Source organism: Seriola dumerili, unplaced genomic scaffold (assembly GCF_002260705.1).
Source record: "Seriola dumerili isolate Sdu_G_001 unplaced genomic scaffold, Sdu_1.0 BDQW01000052.1, whole genome shotgun sequence".
In the NCBI taxonomy this organism is placed as follows: Eukaryota; Metazoa; Chordata; class Actinopteri; order Carangiformes; family Carangidae; genus Seriola; species Seriola dumerili.
Window position 1 is genome coordinate 9,650,257 of NW_019174307.1, and position 24,856 is coordinate 9,675,112.

Below are 24,856 nucleotides of genomic sequence, written 5' to 3' on the forward strand. Positions count from 1 at the left end.
GTACTGAGGTCAGACTCTTGTTATATCTTTTGGTTGGGGAACATTTAAAAAAGCGTTCTGGAATTTATTTGACCACATAAGTCATCTGAACCCTCTGAAAACTGAGAAGGAGGGGAAGAGAAAGAGTTTATTATAATATATGTTAATAATGTTAATAGCTAATGTACTTCCAATCCATTGAGGGTCTTGGAAAAGGTAAATGTAAAAACTAATTGTTTGAATTAAAAACTTTGAAGCTCTTTCATTGAAAAGTAGTGCAGGTTTTGAAACCTTTGGATCAACTTAAATCTCCTTAAGTAGAAATATTATATGAATACTCACGGACATGACACTGACTTCAAGGATACTGTGTGGATTACTGTTGAATCTAGGGCACCAACTAATGATAATTTTCACAGTCATATTATCAGCACATTATTTCTTTTGATTAATTGATTTATCATTTAGTCTATGAAATACCAAACAATAGCTAATAAGTGCACATCCCAATTTCCCAGAGCTCTAAGGGATATTGTCAGTTTGTCTTTTTTTTGTCCAACCAAATGTCCAAAAAACAAAAACAATTCAATTGATGATGATACATGACAAAGAAAAGCTGCAAAGCCTCTCACGTGAAAAGCTGGAAACACAGAAAGTTTGGCATTTTTGCTTGAAAAATAACTGAAAGGATCAATTGGTTATCATTATTCAGGCAGAGCACTAAACACTCAGGTTTTAGTTTCTTTGATTGGACTGTTTCGTAGACTAAATTATTCATCTTTGAAATCAAGAAAATAATCGTCTGATTAAATGAGTATGTAAACGATTGTTAGTCCTTGCATGGACATCAGTTTTGGTGCATTTGGAAGTAATTGTTGTCCTCCCCTGACATGTGGACTATCAAAGCTACCAGACAACCTCACCTAATGATTGATTTATCATTAGGTGAGGTTATCATCTGATTTATGAGACAGAAAAATCTTCTTCCTACGCTGGATGACTGATGCACTTTGTTACACATAAATCTTGAGGAAGACGTATTATTTCTTACTGCGAGTGGCTGCTGACTGGTCATCACTTTCAACATCTCTGTAGCATTGACTCTGTAAATTCACACAGTTTGGAGGAAATCGAGATACAGCACAGCATCACCTCAGGCAATCGGGCAGGTGGCCTGTCTGTGTAATTCCAGAAAAAAGTAAATAAGACAGATGGTCGTCTCAGCAGAGGTGTTTTGGGAGGGCTTGAGAGGCTCTGAGTGTTAGTGATTTGTTTTCTAACGATCATAAAATAACTGTTTGGTGATTTTGGTAATGAGCTTTGTTTTTATTTTGTTATTCATGCTGGGACACAAAGAAAATGGTCCTTTTTTCCCCCGTTTTAATATCAAGCGGAGACTCCAGTATGAACATCACTTATCAGCGCACAGGCTGTACTGCAAGGTAGTTTCTACCTGAGGAAACTGTGATCAAAGTAGAAACTAATATGCTCAGATTTCAGCTGCTCTGCTTGTCACTCTCCAAAGTTTTGAAACTTTTAACTGTTAATGTTTAATTGTTAACTTAAGTTAAATGAATTAAATACTCATCAAAATTGGAGGATGGAGGTAATACAATGAAAAAAATGACATCATATTTTAAATGAAAATGTCATGTTTGATCTAGCTCACTTTTTTGGGTTTTTTTTGCTACTTGAAAATCTGTTTGATAGAATATTAATGCATTTAATTATATGAATTCATTATATGAATTGCTGGCGACATCTTATTAAGCTGAAAACTGACTGTTTAAAAGCCTCTTCATATGTACCACCACTACTGAGTTTGCTGTAGTTGCTTTAAAAGTTTCTCTTTTCTATTTAAGAGTTTTTGTTGGTGTTGCTGGTCTGTTTTCATAATACAACGTGGCTTTGCTTGTCTTCACATGAGCACACAGACTTGTGATCTGCTGACCTCTGGAATTTGGGCCATAGAGCAGAGCTTGATGTTCTTGCTAAGCAAACAAGTCAGAAATTTGAGTTCCCTGCTCCTATGGATATCTGATGTCTCTCTCTCTTTTTATCAATATTTAACCAGAGTTCTATTTTTGGGAATTCCCTCTCTGTGTTTCTGTGTTTGCAGTGTGTTTGTTTACAGGAGTGTGTCATCAGGAACATGGCACGAATAACAGCTTTGGTTTACACCCACTCTTGTTCTCTTCAGGGCCAGGAGAATGCTTGACACTGTGTTAATTTGGGACTTTGCATCACAAAAGTGTAGTTTTAACAGATCCAACAATCAGCCAGCGCACTCACCATTCCTTACTGTCAGTCCCATTAGAGCCAGCGTCCCAGGCCATCTGCACCGTGACTCATTTGACTGTCATTTCACGCCATTTATAGGCAGTGTTTGGACACCTCCGTCTCAGCCGCGCCCCGGGATACCAGACCTGCTCCTCTTGCAGTGTCCCTCGCTGGGGTGCGGCTTCTGAATGGAGATTGGACAAAGCTCCTCCAATATCCCAACCCCCTCACTCTCCATGCATCATTACATTCCTACCACTCTCCTGCCCCCCACCAATCATCTTCCCCAGAGGTTTGGGCCTGAAACGAGAGGACGGGGTGGAGCATCTGTTCCCCAAGCCTTTCGACTCACCCGCAGGCCCTCCCTCTCAATCAGTTTCTTTTGATACCCCCTCTGGTCGCAGTCCGTCTCAATCTCTGCCATTACCACACACACACACACACACACACACACATATACTGCTCACTACAGACTGACAGATACATCACCCTGACCTCCCTCTGTCTGCGTTGCACCCCATTTCCTAACAGGTCCCTTGATTGTCTTTTTACCGTTCAGTGAGTTTCTTAATGTCAATATAATGGAAATATAATATAATGGGAGCTCGCAATCGTTTATTATGGTTACAATGCATCATCTTCATTCGTCTTCAATCTGTACAATGTTCTCACTCATATGAACTCTTTTCCCTGCTCTCTGTGTATGTGTGTGTTTGTGTGTATGCAGGTGAAAAGCAAGACAAAGCCAAACCTGAGCCCACATCAGACTCAGCAGACCTCTGAGATGCTCAGAAACCACCTGACAGGTCAGTACATGCACACAAACACACAAAAAACAAAACGCACAAAAGTCTTTGCTATCGCTACATAGCCAGTGTTAGCATTAACAACCGTTAACTTAACAGTCTTGCAGAAACGTTGCAAGTTCAGCATCAAGCTTCATTACCTTACTTGACTAGAGCTGTCTCCAGTGGTGGAAAGCAAAGTCGATGTTGATGTTTTGCTTCTTTTTCTATCACTTCTTTTCTCTGCCGCCGAATGCGGTTTCTTGCCGTCTGGGCAGCGGTAATGTTGGATATCTAATGTTGGAATGAGGGTAGACTGGATGCTACAGTGACTCACTGTTACCTCTTGAGGTACAAAGTAGTGTTACAAGACAGGACAGGCTGGGGCTAGCTGGTTAGCATCCTAACTTCAGTAGATATCTGCAACAAAATGCATAGATGAAAACTGTTATTTCTTCACTTTTCTGTTGATAATTTTAGTCATTTTTGAATGTTTTAAACTAAAATACTTGTATTCAAGTATGTATATACTTCTATAGATACTTGTAAAGCACATTTAAATGACCTTTTGGGGAAAAGAAAGAACTGTCCCTCTGATATTCTTGTTCTGACCTTTCGATTTTTCTCTGATTGTCACGGTCTTCAGCCCTGAAGCTTGATTTTTTTTTTATTCCTCCCAAGTCTGGGAATTGGCAAATTAGCCAAATTGAGCTGATATTAGTTGTCAAAGTCACGTATAAAAATGGAGAACACATATGCTCAAATGTGGCATTCATGCTCAGCAGAAACACTGGAGTCTGTCAGTCTGCAGAACAAAACTTATTAACTTGCCAGGAGAAAGAACTGCTGTGCAAAGGATTTACACCCTGTGGTGAAAATGTAGGTTAATCATAATAATTTGATGACTACACTGACATGTCCATATTGTATTTAACTACAGGAGCAGGTCTGAACTGCGTGTGTGCCTGTATGTGTGTGTAGTGTGGCCATGTACTCTATGTGTATGAGGAGCTGGCTAAGACCTCAGCTATCTCAAGATTTTAAATAATTTAGAGAAAGAAAATCAGAGGAGGAGTTGGGGTTTTTGAATTGGTGCAAAACAAGCTACATTGTTGTTGTAGACAGCACGCATCATAAAACACAGACTTCTTTTTGGGAGCAGAGTGAAAACAACAGTCACTAATTTAATCAGCAAGATCTGACCTTGCATAAAGCTATTCATTTTGGGACCACTTTAAAATAAGACACCATATGTAAAGGATTTATATGTTGCAAATAATGACTTAATTTAATTTGGTTAATAGATTATTTACTAATGCTACAGTACTGAAGCAGTTATAAGTCATTAATTAATAAGAACCATTTTTTGGTTGTCACAAACATCATCTCAGAGGAGGATGATAATATAGGGTATCTATATTCGTAAATAATTCATTAAGCATTAATAAAGCTATTAGTTACAACTTATAAACAGTAACAGTGCCTTATTGTGGTAACTGTGATTCTTTAGCATCATATATTCATCGGGCTACTAAGGATGTATTTAGTGTTGCTATTACACAAGACTATAAAACAAGATGTTCTTTATATGTTTGGTACAGTGTTTTAAAGAAAGCCGAGGCTGATAGTGTATTATAATAATAATAAAGTCAATGTGCACATTTATGACGAATGAATAGCCCCTGCAAGGATACAGGGTACAGTGTGCAGTTATATGTGGGATGCTGATACAATTGGCATGGAGTGAACTGATCACTGATTTGGAACAAAGGGATTTTCTCTTCTGCAGAAACAGTCTGTCCTACTTACAGAGACGCCACCGCAGCCTAACCTGCTGTTCCCAGCTGGTTTTGCTTTGAAATACCCCCCCTCCGCACCCCTCCTTCCTCTTCATCTCTCTTTGCTCCTCCTCTCTGAGTCTGTGCAGAAAGCTCCACCCCCCACCCCCTTCCCTCCCCTCCTCTGCTCTTTGAGCCGTGTCCTCTCTGCGTCAGACAGCTCCATTCATGAAAAGTGTGACGTGAGCAGGTTTTCAGCGACCCAGTGACGCTGGCGCCCACCCACTCACATCACAGGTGCTGCGGGAGTTAGAGGAATGTCTGTCAGTCTCCAGCCTCTGTCTCCTTCTCTCCCTGGTGCTGTTTTTTTCTTGGATTCTGAACATCAGTTCAGTCTTTCTCCCCCGGCTTTTTTTTTTTCCATCCCTGCCTCAGAGCTGAGAGAGGACCATGAATCTGAGCTCTGTCTGCTGTGAGTAATCTGCTGATGCTGTGTCTTTGCCGTATATTTGAGTGGTTGGAAGTGGTTTGATGTGGCCGTACTTCTCCTTCTCCTGTCTGTGTGTGCGGTTTCTCTCAGGTGTTTTCTTTTATTACATATGTGTATATGTCTGCAAGGAGACATTCTCGTGTCTTTATGTACGTGCTGTTTGCATGTGGATCAGGTGTCAGTGTTTGCTCAGTAGCAGTGCTGCAGGAGTGTGTTGAACAGTCGTGCGTCGGTGCGTGCAGGAGCTATTTTAGGCTCAGCGGTGATGCTGCTGCTGCCTTTTGATGCAGCACTTCTCTGTGCCCCCTGAAGGACAGGTTGAGATGTAGGGAAAGCTATAGTCCAGCAGAACGGACACTCCACTTCTTCATTTAACAAAAAAAATGAAACACGCACAACCTCAACACGTTACAACGCTGGTGGTCAGAGATGACAGACTTTCTGGGGCACACATGTACTGCGCACAGCCACGGGCAGCTCTGTATGTGCACATACACAAATCACATTCCTTTCACAGTCTCTCATTTCTTCCTTAACTCTGCCTCTCTCATTTTCCATATTCCTTCTGCTTGGCTCACCATCTTTGACTTTTCTCCCCCACTTTATGTCCTCATCCATCTCTCTATTTACTCGGCTTGGCAGCAGCAAAGCTCTGTATGTGCCCACCTCTGTCCTCTGCTACTAAGCATGTTTATGTAACTGCACAGGATGAGTAGCCGGCAGCCGGGCTTTAGAGGAGAGGAGGAGGGGGGAGGCGGAGAGAGCTCCATCCATCCATCCATCCTTTTTCCACAGACTGTTTAAAATAATGGCTGCATATTCATGTCCAAGAAGAGTTTGCCATTTGGGTTTCCTCTAGAGTGTCTAACTTCAGCTGCTTGGGGTACAATATTTGATATTTAGATGTACATGAGATGCATATTGCGGTTATTCTAAGAGCGAGCAGGGATAGTATGAACCCAGGAGCTAATAGAAGCACTAATGTGTATTGATTTCCTTTCTGCTGTGCAAGAGTCTGTCTTCAGGCTGAAGAAATAGTGTGTAGTACAACACCCACTTCCTCTCACATGCTAATGCACATGTTCTTTGCTCTGTAGATTTCATATTGCAGCCATTAAAATGGTGTCAGTCACAGCCAGTCTCCTGCAATATGTGTGTTTGTCTGTTGTGTCACTTCTTGTGTGTCTGTCTCTCTCCTCAGCCCTTGTTGTTGGCAGACCAAGCAGGCCGTCCCTATTAAAAGAGCACAAGGGGGATTGTTGTGGCAGCAGCTGCTCTTGTGTGCAGTGTTGAGTGTGGCGTTTGTCTGTGTGTGTGTGTGTGTGTGTGTGTGTGTGTGTGTGTGTGTGTGTGTGTGTGTGTGTGTGTGTGTGTGTGTGTGTGTGTGTGTGTACTGCTGTCTCCTGGCCGTGCAGGGCAGACAGGCCCAGTTCACATGGAGCCGGCTCCTCTTGTGTCCTTTGTTGTCGCTCTGGGAGTCTTTCCCATTGGAGCGTGGTTGGTACAGTATCGTGCCGCAAGCAGCCACAGCAGCAGCAGAATAGCAGCTTCTTTCTCTTTTTTTTTTCTGTCTCTCATTCATTTTTCTCTGCTACAAATTTTCCTCCATATATCCGTTATTCACAGCCCTCCATGTCCCTTTTCTGTCTCCCTTATCTGCTTTTATTCCTCTACTTTTCTCTGAGCCATTCTTTCCCTCCACTGTCTCCTTGGCCCCACCGTCCCTTTCTGTCTGTTTGCATTCATCATCTATCCGGATGGATCTGGTTAGTATTCATAAATAGTGCTCTGTAAAGCTTTATCGTTAAGCATCACCGGGAACAAAGAGTCTGCTTGACTGAAAAGGCCAATATTAAAGCTTTTTGGGCTTTTCAGAGGAGAGGTTGCCTGATAGTTGCAGATTTTAGGAGGCTGTGTGTCCTGGTTACAGTGCTGGCTGCAGCCTCACTGAGAGGCTGGGAGACTGAAGCTGGAGGGAGAGTGTGTGACGTGTCGATGGCGCACACTCTTTTCTTCAGTTATTTATTTTCTCCAATTCTGGCTGGCACCGGCTGAGGCTATTTGAGGCACAAGTTATGCGTGTGTGGTCGGAGTGCTAATGATTGTCAGCCATGTTAACCCTGAATATGAATTTGAATGTATATGAATTTTGGTTTGATGAACTCACTAACAATTTAGGAAACCATACACCCAGACATCGCTGTTTTGGACTTTAGAAGAAGAAGAAGAAGAAACCAAGGCTTGGCTTTTTTTTTTTTTTTACATACTCTTTCATCCTCCCATCAGTCAGCTCTCTGTGGTAGTTTCATTCATCTCGCTGAATGCCCTCCTCCTCCCCCTGTGAAATCCAACCTTCACAACAAACCTTTCATATTCCACATGATCCCACCTGGCACTTTCCCCTTGGCTTCAGCAGCAGCTTTGACCTTGTACCTATTTGCCCAGCAACAACGGTCAAACCCCGAGCAGGCAGTTAGGAGGGCAGGAGATTATTGTTCTGTGGCCTGCTTTCCCCTCCAGCCACCACCAGGTATTTAAGTCAGCCCAGGTGAGTCACCAAAGGGAGTCAGAATATGAAGGAAGAAGGATTATAACAAAATGTCAGCCATGTGATGGCAGATGCCTGAACGCTGTGCTAGAATTTGTTTATTTTCCCTTTCACCGCTGTGCCCGTACCAGCAGATTATTACTTTCACCCACCTACGGCAGCCTGTCCAATCCCCTCTGGCAGGACTCGCGGCCATGGTTGCAAGGGAAAGCTGATTTAGACATCGGCCCACATCCCGACAATCAAATCAGGACTGGGTGGCTCAGCTGGCAGAGTCATATTTCCGAGGTCTCTGTATCTGATGTTCACAATGCTAAATACATCATAATTTTGTCTGCTTCAATGTCAAGAAAGAAATATATGAGCAGTGTGTTTCCAGATTTCTGTTTCGTAACAGTGTTTACGCACACAGTGAACACCAGCCATGAAAGTCCATAGTCTGCATTGACTAGGGAAACAAGTACAGATATCAGAGTGCAACTGTTCAGCTGTGACCCAGAATAACAGACAGTCACATGTTTAGTTCAGACCATAGAGACTCCTGAGCTACTGATGATAAGAGGCTCTTGTGTTCATCCAGGCTATTTGGATTTCATACTCTAAACTTCCATTATTGCTTCTTTGGGGTGCTCAGTGGAGACGAGTGCCGCTCTCATCGTTCACTCTTTGCTCCGTTTGTTTTGAGAAAAGAGGTCAGGAGGGATGGAAACTGTCTGGAACAGGTATTTATCCTCTCACCCAGCGATGAGCTCTGCAAGATAAAAACGATGGAGTAGACTAGTCTACTGGATTTAGACAGTAATTGTGAAAAGGTTTGACCTACACTCACTGTGCTGCAGTCATGTGTCTCTGCATGCCTTAGCTGTCTGAGGATATGAAAGTGCCGGACCGGTGTTGAGCATCTGGTCGCTCATGAAACAGATTTGTGCCCATCTCATATGTAGGTAAAGAGCTATAACACGTACTTTGTTGTAAAAAATAAAAATAAATAGTGAAGACCACTGTGTTGCTGTTACTTAAAACACAATGCTATTCTGCTTTCCCTGTGTGAAAGCCTTAGTGGATAGTGACCTCCAGGCTTTTGGCTTCTCAAAAACCAGAGTGTTGTATGAGAGCGAGTGCGACTGGTAGCAGAAGGTCAGGATGGATGCTGTGTTGACATGGTAACGTGTGAATGATGAGGTGGGATAGGGGCTAAATTGGTTCTTTGTTGGTGGCGCAGCTGTCACCTAGAGGGAGGTTCCCCCTATGAGGCCCAGCGGGGCTTCCCTTAATGAGGAGCAGAGTGATGGAGGCACAGATGCCACTGGTGATGCTGTGTTTGTGAGTGTGAATTCAACGTGCATGTCTGTAGATGTTAAAGGTCGGTCTCTTGCTACATTAATATGTCGTGGAAGGTCCAGCTGCCTACGGTATATTGAAACACAATCTAAACAACCATACTGGCATTTGAGTGCCAAAAAAAAAACTGCCTTCCCCAGTGGATTGCTGGGAGTAGTGGGATTATTGGATCCTGCCAGACACACCCCAGGCATGTATGTGTATGTGTGTGTGCGTGCGCGTGTGCGTGTGAACACATGTGTTCTCTGAACCTGATCCCCCTGCACCACCAGCTGCCATGTACACACACACACACACACATATGCAGACTGGTACAGTAACAATTCCAGTGTGGTCTTCCTCTGCCAATCCCGCCCTGAAACATGTAATTGTGTTCATATACTAGAAATGTACTTTCCATAATGCATTGTGCTACAGGCCATTGACATTAGATCGCCTTTAGAGAGGCAAGAAATGAAAGGAAGTGTGTAGAGGATATATGGAGGGGGGAGGGCTGAATAGGGTCTGTGTTTGTACAAGCTTGTCTCTAGAGCCCTGTAGAGGGATTAAAGGATCAGCCCCTGATAATTTCTCTCTCTCCCTCTCTAGCTCTCTCTCCCTCCCTCTTTCTTCATTTTATCCATTCTGCTAAATATCTGCATTGTGTCCTCCTCTGAAGAGATTCTACTTTAAGAAAACATGTCCCACAGTGTTTTTTACCATCAGATGGACAGTCAACGTGCCCTTTTGCCCAGTCATGGTCACTTTCGGAAAGTCCTGTAAATAAATGACTGTGTAAATGAAACCTTGGGTCCTTCTTAATTAGGTGCAGACATTATTCATGGGATTCTATGCTCATAGAGATCTTCCATTAGAGATTAACGGGGGAGGGCGAGAGGTCTGTTTCCTATTCTTGGTGTCAGATGTAGATGCATAGACTCAGTCCAGATTCCACCTGAAAGATGGAAGAGACTGGGCAGAGAGAGGACAAATGGGGGAACAGTATAAAAGGTAGAAAGGCACCAGATTTTCTGTCATGTTGTGCTCTGCGGTCATTATTCAGGCTAGATAATTATGCCGTTTTCGTTAGTTTATAGAAGTTACAGTGCGTGCAGGCTTGTGTCTTAATGTGCGTGTTTCCATCCAGCCGACCACATCCACCCACTGCGACCCACGTCAGAAGCCCAGCCCTGAGAATCGTCCGTGGGGTGGAATTACAGTCCGGGCCTCTGCTCGTGCAGCTCGATTGTCTCTGCTGTGGAAGGGACGGATTTATTGGATACCTGAGAGAGCATTCTCTCCTTCCCCTGCACTCTCAGCAACCTGCTTAGAGACAGGCCTGCATTATAGATGAGCTCCTGGCAGCCACCACACTCTCACAGCGCTCAGGTTACCCCCAGTAGATACACACAGATACAGTACACACATTCACACAAACATGAAGGCAGCATTCGTGTGGGCCAGCACACGAGGGCTCTAGTTCGAGTCCTGCCAGAAACCTTTTAATCTACCTCTCTTTTTCCCTATCTTTTCTTTTCTTCACTGTTTTATAAGTATCAAAATAAAACAAAATGTGGAATGAACAAATGCATGGTTAAAAACACATGTTGGGGTCTGAAATCCAGGTGTGTCATAGCTTTGCGGAATTTAAACAGCAAAGTTATCTGCATCAGAGGGATCAGGGCTTGATTGTACTGTGACCTGTACCAAGTGGAAGAGCTGTGCGTTCATGCCGGCGCTGCCCGCAGTGGGCAACGTAAATGAAGTGCGTTTCGATTGGACTTCATAACTATCCTAGCCTTGTCAGGAAACTTCCACGTAACACAGAGCCAACTCACTGCTCCGCCTCTCTGTCTCCACCCTCCTGGACTTTGATCTCCTGTTCCCAACTGTACACACTCTACAGCCTCTCACTATCTCCCTCTCACTGTGTCCAGCACTCTTTATTTTCTACTGCCCCTTCAAACTTGATTGGAATTCTGAGGCCGTGTCCTCATCGGTTTAAATCGGAAAAAAAAACTCTAGTGTCATTTACGCAGCGATTAATTCACCACTTTGTGCTGCTTTTTGCCATTGGTAAAGGAGCACCATCAGACTGTGGATAAATGGCCATCTGTTTGTCTGAAAACACAGTGTGCTACACTGAGGCCTCTGATCATTTACTTCATTGTTTTATTCTTCTACAAACAAACTTATGCTGTCAGGAAGATCTGATGTAAAATGTTATAATCATGCAAAATACTACACATACGCACCTGTAAACTATTATTAGAGTTTGGTAGATTGACAGGATAGGGGGTGCACATTTCAGCAGTTTTCTTAATTACATCTTTGATATGAAGCAGAGTGTTTTTGGTTGGCATTCTCCATTGTGAAGTGCAGCGTTTTGCATCATAAGGTACAAATGGAGAAGTGATCAGTTGCCAAGGCAAGATTATCCAGGACTGCCCAGGACACCCAGATCCCAAGGGGCCCCAAAGCCAGATTTACTCCATATTTTTTGGGTCTATTATAATAAATTGATTAATGAAAAATTTGTCAGATCTTTGTACCACTGGTGTATCAACTATAACAGGTCTTCCATCCTCCATCTTGTGGCCCCAGTCTTGATGAGGGACCCTGCGACCCTGAGGCCTTAAAGGCCTTAACTGTTTGTTTACATCATGCTTATTTGCTGTAAAGTTTTTTATTAAGTAGCTTCCATCTTTTTCTGTGTCAAGTAATTAACACACAGAAAGACTTGGGTAAGGAAGTGTTTATCCATTATTTTCATTGTCAATACATCTGACAGTCAAATATTAATATTTGAGAATCCGGAATTGTTTGGCATTTTCACTTAAAAAAGACCAACAAAAAACGTATTCTCTGGTGTACCCGAGGATAATGCGACCATGTGAGTAGCAGAACAAATGGAGATCCACATGTTTTTTAATATGAGAAGCAGGGCCTCTGTAGTTTATTTTGACTTATTCCCACATTCACCATCCTGCTGCTCTAAATACTCACTATAGCACCAAATGTGTATTAAAATAGTCGAGAACATGCACCATTTACTCCTGTTTGAATAATGTTGGGTAAAATCTACAGTGAATACAAATACATCTGTGACAAACGCGTTGTTTGGTCTTTTATTTAGATTTGAAAGGAAGATACAGAATAACTCCAACCTTATACCTTTAAACATTGATACATTTTTGCGTTGTGTTATTCAGTTGTTAACTTCCACATGTTTCTTTTTAGCTGCTGTTCATACACTACAAAGTGATGATGATTTTTAACTGTTATTACACGCGAAGTGAGACTTGTCACTACATTACTGACAGTGTTACCCGACCTTTGGGTCGGTATGCATGGCAATGCGTATTCATGATCTCAGCTCAAGGTCCATTTACTAGATTTTTGTGAGCTGTCAGCTGCATTGTATGGTCTTCAACAGCATCTGTAGTTGGACCACCTGTTATCACATGACTACACTTACACACTTAGGTCACGTGATGACACCTGATCCTGTTCCGTTCACTGATGTAGATGGTGAGATGTGATTGAAGCTAAGAAAAAGCTGGTAGGTAGGACCATGAGTTGAGAGTGTTTTGTCACACAGGTTTATCCGTTAAGCTGTTAGATTTTCTACATCTGTGCATGTATATTTGCTCTGAGCTCATTTGCCAAGTTTGAGAAATCAGTGTTTTTTGCCTCAGATTTCAGTCAACAGTGATGACAACTACTTTGCATAATGTGACGATATGCAACTTAATTAAATTTGTTGGAGATATTGCCATACCACTGAAGCTATCCTTTAATATCTTTAGAAGTATTTGGCCGTGGTCTGATTTTATATAATAAAACCTAGACACCTCTTCCCATAAACAGTTTCTCAATTGATTTTTCCACAAAATTGACTGTATTACAATATATATTAATATCACAATATCGATATCACAGTGTTACATATACCGGGAAAGAGGTTTTTACCCATATCACCAACATGTTTTTCCATGACCTCTATGTTTGGACTCATCCCTTTTAGAAACATATCCCGTCCTTGACCCTTTTTCAACGGTGTCTTGTGTAATACTCACAGACAGATTAAGATGGTATAGATTGTCTCCTGGTGGTTGAGCGGCTGAAGTACTACAAAGTTTCCTGTGCAGCTGTTTATAGGTTTGTGGCAGCCATGTTCGGCCCTGCTGGTTAAGCAGTGAGGATAGGCTGTGTGTGCCAGATGTTTTGCTCTCACTAGTCCTAATACACAACAAGGCCTTTAATCCCCGCTATACTGTTACTGCTTCTCAGAGATCATCGTATCATAGTGTGATCTGTTCAATCCAACTGTTTCCCAGAAGTTTGCCAGAAATGCATTAGTTGTTTCTATTTTGCAGAGTCTGTCCCTGCTTCACTTGGCATTGTTTGCGTTCCATAGTTGAAATAATAATCATTAACGTAAGCTCTCTCAATCCCGGATCAATGAGAGGAAAGTGAGAGGATTGCATTTCTCTTTGTGGAAGTAACAGGGTCCCATAATGACAGTTATAATCATGTTTATGTTGTGTCAGTGGTGTCTACAATCATCCAAATGGAATCAGCTTAGCTTTTTACTCCAAATTCTGTGTACTTTACAATTCAATTAACCTCTCTCTCTTTTTCATTCTTTATCCCTCCCTTGCAGGTGATTTTCAGTATTCAGACAAACCCGTGTGTTAGGACGCGCCCCACTCATCATCACTGGGCAGCCCATGCACATGCACGACACCATGGGTAGCTCCCCCGAGGTGCTATCATGGACTTCCTGCCCTAGTCTGCTGGTGGGCAAGCTGAAAGAGGAGCTCAAACTCACCGTGGTTGGGGACGCCATGAAGAAATCAAACTCACCCAACTCCCAACCCCAGCCTCCTCAGGCCCCTCCCTCTAATTTACCTCCTCAGATCATCACAGACCTGGCCCCACCTACACACTTGCCCGTTCCCATCCAGACGCTGCAGACGCCTGGCCAGGACGAGGACTCAGTGCTAGGGGGTATAAGCCCCCCAAACACGGCCTTGAGCGTGGACTCAACGCGGAGTGAGGGCGGGCACTTCGACAACAGCGTGCTCCAGCTGCAGGAGCAGGACCATGAAGAAGCTGGGTCCCCGGCATCCTGTGAGCACGGCGGGTGTGGCAGTGGGATGGAGGAGCAGATGGGAGAAGGGGACTGTCCCATGGACCATAGTGGAGAGGGGAGACAGAGCCACCCACATCACCCTGACGACATCAAGCTGCACTTCCAGAGAGCAGGGCCTGGGTCGGGGGGCTTCTTAGAGGGGCTCTTTGGCTGTCTTCGGCCAGTCTGGAACATCATAGGGAAAACATACTCAACTGAATACAAGCTACAACAGCAAGGTTAGCTCTTGGGTTTTGTCTTTCTGCATGGTATCAGTAAAGTAAACAAAATGCTCTGTGTTTAATCCAGATGTCCCTGTCTCTTTAAGACTTCTGGGAAACAAACTTCAGCTTCCCTCCTGTTTCTCCTCATGTAGTCTGAAACTGTAATCCAATAGCCATTCCTAGCTTCACTATATTGCTGTTGCGGTGAAGCTGTACAGCTGTCGGTTTCAACTGCGGTCATGGTAAAGGTAGACTCACCTTGCTGCAGGACCGCCTGAACAGGCTGGACACACAGGATACGAGTCGTGGTCAGACAGAACTAGGCTGGGCCTTGTGGTTGGTCAGCTGTAGTTCAGATGTAGCAGCAACGCTTCTCCTCTACGCTGTTTCCAAAACCACATAATGGTTTGGATGGAACAGTGTATGACTCACTATCTAAGACGTTTATAGCACTTTGCACTGGGCTTTAGGCTTATTTTTGCTCAGTATGACTAAGTAATACAATAACTAGTGCTTACTATGTTTGTGCTTTTCTGGGTGTGCCACATACTGTATCTGTACCTCTGAGATGGACTGCACTCCTGAGTTACTATATTACAATGAGAGAGGGGATAGGAGACTTATACTGATTGACATTTATTTTGAAAGTTTCAACATATAATGGTTTGAGACATGAGTCATTTCTTGAAAGAATAGTTTCATATTTTCACATTTTCATGTTCACCTCAGGGAGAGTCACAACTTGTTTTTTTTATACTTTGTACTTCATACTACAAATAAGGTCTAACCTGTTAGTGAATGAACTTTAAAAGGGAGTTAGTTGGTGGATTTTGTCATCTTCACTCTGTTTCCCCTTTTTTCCAGTCTTTAGGATAAACTAAACTAAACGGCTCCTGGCTGTAGTTTCATATAATGAGCTTCATATATTTATTGTTTGTGAGTCTCAATTTGAGCTATTCCTATATAGAGCAAGTGCGGCAGCAGAGAGTATAGACAGACAAACGCAATGCTAAAAATCTTATATAATCAAAGACAATAATATGCACTTCAGAATGTGACTTTATGCAGCTGTCATACTGACAAAATGTAATATATCTGTGTCCAGACATGTGGGAGGTTCCATTTGAGGAGATTTCGGAGCTGCAGTGGCTGGGCAGCGGTGCGCAGGGGGCTGTCTTCTTGGGAAAGTTCCGCTCTGAGGAGGTGGCCATCAAGAAGGTGCGCGAGCAGAAGGAGACCGACATTAAACACCTGAGAAAACTCAAGCATCCCAACATCATCAGCTTTAAGTAAGTCTACAGCCACTTGACTGTGTTTGTTAACTGAAGCTGTCCTGTTGTTTTCAGCTCTGATTGAGTCCTAGTGTGCATGGTGGACAGACACTGGGTTTGTCCGATGGACTATAGATGTGTTTCCTGTGTTTTGTGCAACCTAGGGGCGTGTGCACTCAGGCACCGTGCTACTGCATCATCATGGAGTACTGTGCACAGGGCCAGCTGTACGAGGTGCTAAGGGCGGGGAGGAAAGTGACCCCCAGGCTGCTGGTGGACTGGGCCTCAGGCATCGCCAGTGGCATGAACTACCTACACCTTCACAAGATCATCCACAGAGATCTGAAGTCTCCCAAGTGAGTCTCTTGTTTTGCTGGTATTGTCAGACAAGAATATAACTGAGTTTCTAATTCTCACTCCTGTGACAACTGTATTGAGTATAGGAACTGCAATAGGAATACGGTTAAATTAGATGAAGATGCTTCTGTATGCGAAGCAGAAAAGTTGTTGTTTGTTCCTGATCTACAGGGAAATGCAGTATGTTTCTTGGTTTTTTACTGTTATGCAGCAGCCCAGTGGTGCTGCAGTCATGTTCTCAAAACTGGTCTGTAATGCTCAGGAAAACAGCTCAGCTGTCTTGTTTAAGATTTCTTAGCCCAAAGCAACAACAGCAATTCAGCCTTTCAGCTCCAAATACTCTGACATTAGCTCAAATGCCATTCTTAGAATTAATAAAAGCTAGTCGCCTCAATGTAAGACTAAGACACAGAGCTGTGCTTCATCCTGCTCCTCCTGTCTCGTCCTCTGCACACTGTAGCCCTGTTTGTCTAATCAATATCATCATGCTGCAGCAGTGCCAAACACTGTATTAGTCAGCAGAATGATAGCAGGCTGAATGTGCTGGAAAGGTCAGTCTCATTTGGCTAAATGAGGTGATTCAGATGCAGAAATGTGCTTCTGTAACTGTGAGGTCTTTTAGGATGGAAGATGGTTTTAAATATTACGAAAAGAAACTCACACGTCTTTAAAAGCTAGTGAAATTTCACAGGAAAAAAAACTTCAGTCTGAATGGTTTGATCCAGGTCATCTGATCTGGATTAATCAAACATCTTTCTTTTGTCAGTTTGCTAACAAGTGTTTGTGCTGTCTGTGTGTGTGTTTTAGTGTTTTGGTCACCCACAACGACACTGTGAAAATCTCTGACTTTGGAACGTCCAAAGAACTCAGTGACAAAAGTACAAAGATGTCATTTGCCGGTACGGTGGCCTGGATGGCCCCAGAAGTGATAAGAAATGAGCCTGTGTCTGAGAAGGTAGACATCTGGTAAGTACTGAAATGCCACAAGTTTAGAATATTTTATTTTAAGAAATATAGTAAGGTATAAAGACACAGACACATATATGCTAGCAATGCACACATTGTTATTTGTCAGTATTTTTAAGAGTCATCTGTCGATGTTGCTGTAGTGAGACCTGTCTGTCTTGTGTACTGCAGGTCATTTGGAGTTGTGTTGTGGGAACTGCTGACTGGAGAGATTCCCTACAAAGATGTAGACTCCTCAGCCATTATTTGGGGTGTTGGCAGCAACAGTCTTCACCTTCCCGTGCCCTCCACATGCCCAGATGGCTTCAAAATCCTCATGAAACAAACATGGTGAGTATGGAATAACAATAGTTGAGGGCTGTGTTTACACTTAAATGATGCGCCACACAGAACTGCTAAAAAGTACACATTCTCATTTAATCACATCTCTTCTCCACATTTTCTTTCCAGGCAAGGCAAGCCCAGGAATAGGCCTTCGTTTCGTCAGATTCTCCTACACCTCGACATTGCATCTGCCGACGTCCTTGGAGCTCCTCAGGAGACTTACTTCAAGTCCCAGGTCTGCACTACAGCTGGAAAACACAAAAAAAAATGACCTTCACTTTGTGTTGGTCACAGGAAGAGCACTATACAGGCCCACATATTTATTAGCTCAAGATAACATTATTATCTCTGCCATAGCAGTGATAGCTGAGTGGATTGACAGCATTTTGACTGGTTCAAATTCATATTACAGGCAGAATGGAGGGAGGAAGTTAAGAAACATTTTGAGAAGATCAAAAGTGAAGGCACCTGCATCCACAGGTTGGACGAGGAGCTGATCCGGCGCAGGAGAGATGAACTCAGGTGTGTATGAAATGGCGGCATTCAGGGATAAACAAGGCATATAATAAACATATCACCAGTCGATAGCATGAATTCTTTCAGCCTGTTGGTAACAAGTAAACAAATGCTGTAGCGCCTCCATTTGGCTAGTCTGTACAGATGTACCATTCCCTTAAAATGCATCTGAAATACTTTGCATGGTAGACCAGACAGTCTTTAGTAGTTGTGTATTTTAATGGAAATTGAATTACTTTTGCAGGGATTTGCTTCTTAGTGTGACTGCTGTAGTTTTGAAATTGTTGGGAGTGAATATTTCGCTGCATTTCCTGTACTCCCCCAGGCATGCACTGGACATTCGCGAGCACTATGAGAGGAAACTGGAGAGAGCAAACAATCTCTACATGGAGCTCAGTGCCATCATGCTGCAGCTGGAGGTCCGGGAGAAGGAACTAATGAAGTATGCAAATAAACGTTATATCATAGTAGTAATCAGTTAGCTGCACCGCTGTCCTGCTCTTTTCCTCATAACTGGGCCTTACTGGTTGTCAGTATGCTACCATTTCCTCCTCCTCAAAGGCATTTCCTGTTACAAATATTTGAAATGACTACAGTGACCTGGCAAGACATCTGAAAGTATTTTCAGTTGGTCAGAACAACAGAACTAAAATTATCAGTCCCGGTTTTGAGTGACTTGGTATTCAGTAGAACCATAGAGCATTTTTGAGTCACACCACAATCATTTTTCAGATATTTCTTTTCACATTTTCAGCCTCAGCTTTTGTTTTTTGAGAATGACACAAAAATAAAAGTCTCAGGGAGTTTCTTGATTGCCTTGACTTGTTTCCAACTTCTTGAACTGTAGTTTTCAGCCATTAGGATTTCCTTCCTCTTCTGATAAACTACTGCGTATGTTCTCTTGTGAGTTAAGTAAAGTAAAGTTAAGTGTGGTCATAGGATAAAGAGTGAGATAATCTGCACTGGTTTTTACAGGCATTTCTATACAGTAGATTTGTACACCTTAATTTTCTGCCTTGTAGAGTTTATAGTAATGAAAGTACAACTCTGTGTAGAAGTGAATGTTGATGCAGTTCACAGTCATACAGCTCCAACTTAACTCTGCCATCCCTGCAGGAGAGAGCAGGCAGTGGAGAAGAAATACCCCGGGACCTACAAGCGGCACCTGGTCCGACCCATCGTCAGGTCCAACGCTGTAGAGAAGCTCATCAAGAAGAAAGGAAGCATTTCCCACAAACCTGGGATGCCCCCCACGAAAAGGCAAGAACCTTAGCTAATTGAACCATTAACTGTAAAAGAAAAGACAATAATTCTCTGTTTCAGCTGCTGTACTCACATTAGCATTTGCAGGTTCAAACATTTATATATAAATAAGTGTCAGTTCTCAGTAAAGTAAGATTAATTTTTATATGTTCTGGTAAAACTACAAGGACATAAGAAATGTCGTTAGAATATATGTTGTGGGTAATAAGATTCACTTACATTATGTTAATCCTGCTGAATGGGTTTCTTCCAGGCCAGACTTGCTTCGTTCTGATGGCATCCCCAGTGTTGACCCTCTCCCCTCCCCCTCACCACTGTCTGCCAGCCCGAAGGTCTCTACTCCCCCTGGTAAAGCCCGCTACCGAAGCAAGCCTCGTCACCGCCGCGCCAACAGCAAAGGAAGCCACAGCGAGTTCCCCGGTGTGCTGAAGCCTGTTGTTGGGGCGCCAGAAGAAACCCAGTCTCTCCAGGAGCAGCCGCTCCACCATCTTCTCCACCACCACCACCACCACCACCACCACCTACCAAATGAGGGGCCCCTCCTCCCCTTGAAGGGCCGTGAGGAGGCCGTTGTCAACTGTGCCAACAACCTGCGCTACTTCGGCCCTGCCGCTGCCCTCCGTAGCCCTCAGACGGACCACCTACAGCGCCATGTTTCCGGTTCCAGCCCCGACCTCATTTCCACTGCTGTGGATGCGGACACGCGACAGCGGACTTCATCCACCAGCTCCAATCCTGTCCCAGGTGCTGCAGCTGGTACTTTGTGCCCCTGCTGCCAGGCGCACCCCTTCCCTGGCTGCCTACACTGTCAGGAGACCCTGCCTGCATCCAGCCACCCAGAGCTACCCCACTACTCGCTGCTAAGCACCCAAGAAGGGACTCAGTCTTCTTTAGGGGCACCCAGCAAAGATCAAGCCTCGGATGGGGAGGCCGCAAAGAAGGCTGATCCAAAGGAACAGGAGGCATCCCAACACACACACACCCTGCCCACTGCACTGCCCCACACTCTCAGACCACTCAGGAAGGTAAGCACAGCTTGAAGCCTTACATCAGGGAATCTGTGACGTGCGTTTATGTCAAGGAAACTATGAAAAATGATGGTTAATTGCTTCTCTGACAGGGTGGAGATGAGTCATCTGAAGAGGAAGAGGGAGAGGTGGATAGTGAAGTGGAGTTTCCACGGAGACAGAGGTAAAATACAGTTGGTTATTTAACCCCCTCTGTGTTGTAACACTCTTACATCATGTGGTGCAACAATAGAAAATTACAGACCATTTACACCATCATAACAAAAATAATTACTTTGTTAGTTTGTAGTATCGACAAGTTCCAAATACACTGAGCAAGGTATGAACCAGACTCAAAGGCAACAGCTGAATGAAAACAGCAACAAAACTGTCTTCCCCTGCTCCCTCACAGACCTCATCGCTGTATGAGCAGCTTCCAGTCCTACTCCACATTCAGCTCAGAGAACCTGTCGGTGTCCGACGGAGAGGAGGGAAACACCAGCGACCACTCCCACAGCGGACCCCTGGAGAGGCTGAGCGCCAGTCAGGAGGAGCACCTGGACGAGCTGCTGTCGCACACACCAGACATCCCCATCGACATCTCCACCCAGTCAGACGGCCTTTCTGACAAGGAGTGCGCTGTCCGCAGGGTCAAGACCCAGATCTCCTTGGGAAAACTGTGCTCCGATGAGCACAGCTATGAGGTCAGTAACGTGGATGTGTGGGGATTGATCAAAAAAATAAAAGCAAACTTTTAAAAGCCAATGTGTGATAATGTTTCTCTGTCTTTTCTGTCTATTTTTTTCTCTCAGAATCCGCTACAGTTTGGAGACTCAGACTGTGATTCGTCAGAAGCAGAGTGCTCCGATGCCACCATTAGAAACAACAAGGTCGGGGCCCCTTCCTCGTGGTGAAAGGGCTCTGATCTGTTTTTTGCCTGGAGGCCATTGTGTCCCACTCTGCCCTGCAGAAAATACAGCAATAATAGGATGACATTGTAAAGATAGTTCCCTATAGCAAAGCCCCATGCAATCTCTCCCAGAGCCTCCCCCTACCCTCCCCTACATGAGACCCACTCCCCTTCATCTCTAGCACAGCATCCAGGCAACCCATGGCAGGGATTCCCTTTTTGAATGATGAATTTAATGTACAGTAGATAGTGTAACATTCATAATTTATTTTTGTCTGAGTTTTGGAGGAAAATTCAGGACCTGTATGTTCTCTGATCTAAACAGAGAAAAAAAAACTGACATTTTGAAACTGAGCATGGGCTAACTGTGTGTTGAGGAGAGACTGAGACTGGATGAAGATGCTGATAATGATGATGATAATGATGATGATGATGATGATGATGAGAAGGATTACTTGTTGAAGTGCTGATCTATCTGAGGCTGACAGCTGGGCAAAGTTACATCGCTGGGATTGTTGGTCTCTCAGGTGACTGATGCAGACACGTGTCACTACAAGCCTTTTGATCTGGCTGCAGTGGCTCTCAACATCTTACTGTTATAGATCCAAAACCCCAGCCAACAGGCACTCTCTCTTACTACAGTTTGATCAACTTGCTTTATCATGAGTTTACAGCGCAGTAGCCCCAGTACCCCGCCTCCTCCACTTCCATCCCGTCCCCAGCAGGGAACAGGGAGCTCATGGAAACAGTGTGAACACCAGCATGAAACAACCTGCCTCGCAACCGGACTTTCCCCCTTTCCCTAAATCCACCATACGTGTGTAGTCATCGGGAAGCCCCTCCCCCCGACGAACTGTCCGAGCATGTCTGTGCAGCTCGCAAAAATGCAAAAGCTGCCAGAAGACTGCATGAAGTGGACAAGCTAGCAGAGCAACAGAGATGAAGACTCACCTGACAGCTGACGAAAAAAAAAAAGAGACTCTTCCTCTCTGACCCTGCTCATCCTTCTCTCAAAGACACGCCTACGTCGTCGTCATCATCAATCAGATGTCATGACCAGAGTTACGGAGGGAGTTATCAATGTGTGTGTGCGTGTGTGTGCGTGTGTGCATGTGTGCGTGTGTGTGTGAACACAAAGCCCTTTCCCCTCCATTAGACATTACAGTTTCAAGTCTCATCTCAGGATTGTTCGAGGACTGTGAGAAACTGGACTGGACCAATTATTGTATGTAGGAATGTTCTTTGAGCGGCACATATTATGGACCATGCAGGAATATTAAAAAAGGTCTTACGGATAGCCTTGATGTTCAACCCTTCATTGCTGGACATTAATATTATATAGATATGTAGAGTGTTTTAGTTGCAATCCAGGTGCAGTATCCCATTTCTTGAAATCACTAGGTGCAGTGTCTCCCATGTATGAACTTTCTAGCAGGGTAATTTATACTGTCTGATACGTAATGTCCAAAATTTGTTTTCCCTGCTGTAGTGAGTAAAACAGCAATAACATAGGGTGGCACTCAGGTGAGAAAGAAGTTGCTTGCTCAGGATGCAGGGCGTCTAGCTGGCTAGACACAACAGAGTGACTGGTGGCTAGAGGAGAACAGCAAGTGTCAAACACCTTATTATAGATGCTATATTTTTAAATTGTCCCATTTTTGTGAAATCGCCTTTTCCAGGGCTCGGTGCTCAGGTTTTATGTTGGTGATTGAGAGGAGGAGTGATGTATCAAAAGCCACTAGGTGGTGACACTTACACTTAACTTACTTTGCCTTGTGTTATGTAAATGTCATGGCTCGATTCCTTTCTTCTTTTTTTTCTTTTTTTTATACCCGAGGTAATTTATCCCAAGTTTCCCATCACCATCCGAATCCCAAAATGCCAGCAATATTACTTTTTTTGTCTGGTCGACTTTGAAAAGGGATACTGCATCTGTGGGAGCTTTATTTTTAATCCCTGTTTGAGTGTTTGTCATTCATCCCAATGATTTTACGGTTGAAAAATAGCCAGCCAGGGTTGAATTTAACGATAATGATGTCAAGATGTCAGCTCAAGTGTATGCAGACGGCTGAGGTTCTACATAAGGAATATAAGCCAGAGACAAGGCCACAGAGCAATTAAGCCGCTCTTGGTTTTCAACAACCTCATCTCAGTGTTAGTTACTCCTGTATATAAACATCTGTAAATGTAACGTGACCTGTTTCTTTCCTCTCTCTTTAACGTAGCGCACAGCTCTGACAGCGCCTCGAGCCTCTGTCACTGACGACCAGCCGACTGGTTGAAAATGAGCAGGAAATTCTTTAATCTGTATCACATCAGTATTGAACACTGCAGGAGGGCGTGGGTCATACAAACCGAGTAGCACAAGGTGAATCTAAAACTGTACTGATGGATAAATTACCTTTTTGCTTGAAAGCTTTGGAAAGGCTTACACTTAGTTCTGAAAACAGCTGCTGCCTTTCCTTGAGTCTCCTTCAACTTTCTTCACTCTGTTTACGTTCGTATGAAATAATCTAGTGTATTGTAATGACTGGGTAATCTGATCAAGCTGTCAATAACATTGTCTTTCTGGCATATATCCTGTGAAGTATGATTGTTGTAAAGGTTTAATTTAATTTTGATTCTTTTTTTTCTTTGTAGCTGGCCTACATGATTATTGAATTAATTTATTATGAATGACTGGTAAGGTGCAGTGTTTTTTTTTTTGTTTGTTTTTTTATTTCAGGCAGCTTTAGAAATGTTGTGACCTATGATTTCTCCTGAAAAGTATTATTGAAAGGAAGCACAATGAATTGGTATGGAAAGAGGACAGTATTTGTATGTGAGAACAAAAGCATTGTCATATCATTGACTCTGAAATGGACCATTCATCGTTTAATCATCATTACAGATGAAGTATTGATTTTGCAGACTTTACATCAGTAATTAGCAACATCAGGTGTTCATAAATCTCTTTTCTTTCTTTTCTTTTTTAAATCTCGACTTAGGTTATAAGGAATCTCTTCTGTTTCCAACCAAAAGCCAGTCAAGTGACTGTCACAACAGGGTAAATAAGACTTAAAGCCTGGAGGCATTTGTGATGCCAATTTCTGCAGTGGTTCCTTCCTCTCATTTTTAATCAAAATTCCAGTTACTTACATCTGAATTTCAGTGAAATTGTCTCTAACTGTGGACATCATGTCGCCTCATCCCATGTATCAAACGTCTGTTTCTTTGTTACTCATTTCCAACTCCCTTTCCTGTTGAATGGCATTATGATCAACCAATCCCGTCAGTTTCCTGTATTATCCAGTGTACAGTGCAATGGGTATCTGGGAGAATAAAATCAGAGCAAACAACTGCATGGAATAAATGCTGATGTACTGTACCCAAAACACTGGTCTCTGTCGTCTGTGGCTTATTATAGATTATTGCTGGTTTTTGTCATCCTTGCACATAATTTATATTTACTCATAGATTAATCAATTAATTCATAGATTCACAGTTGGGTTTGGACACAAAAAATACCTCTCAATTTTTTTCCCTGCATTATATTTATTCATTGAATTGTCCAGTCACACCCTACATCTTTCTCGTCTTAATGCGAGGAATTTGGTGGAGAAGCTCTAAATCCCTCATTTCAACAACAGTCATGTTTAAAGATATTCTCTTTAAACAATATCAGAATTAGTCTTAAAAATCAGTTAATAGGCTGTAAACTC

The 24,856-nt window shown here is 43.3% G+C and overlaps 1 protein-coding gene across 1 annotated transcript; it reads left to right on the forward strand.

Moving 5' to 3' along the window:
- Positions 1–2,986: 2,986 nt before the first annotated feature.
- On the forward strand, positions 2,987–24,519 carry map3k13 (mitogen-activated protein kinase kinase kinase 13). Its single transcript, XM_022740902.1, has 14 exons — positions 2,987–3,065; positions 13,847–14,556; positions 15,647–15,830; positions 15,977–16,168; positions 16,977–17,135; positions 17,307–17,465; positions 17,586–17,694; positions 17,872–17,981; positions 18,301–18,417; positions 19,092–19,235; positions 19,492–20,263; positions 20,359–20,429; positions 20,658–20,949; positions 21,058–24,519. Exons 2-14 carry the CDS (start codon positions 13,914–13,916, stop codon positions 21,157–21,159), a joined length of 3,054 nt encoding a protein of 1,017 aa, XP_022596623.1. The 5' UTR covers positions 2,987–3,065; positions 13,847–13,913; the 3' UTR covers positions 21,160–24,519.
- Positions 24,520–24,856: the final 337 nt, after the last annotated feature.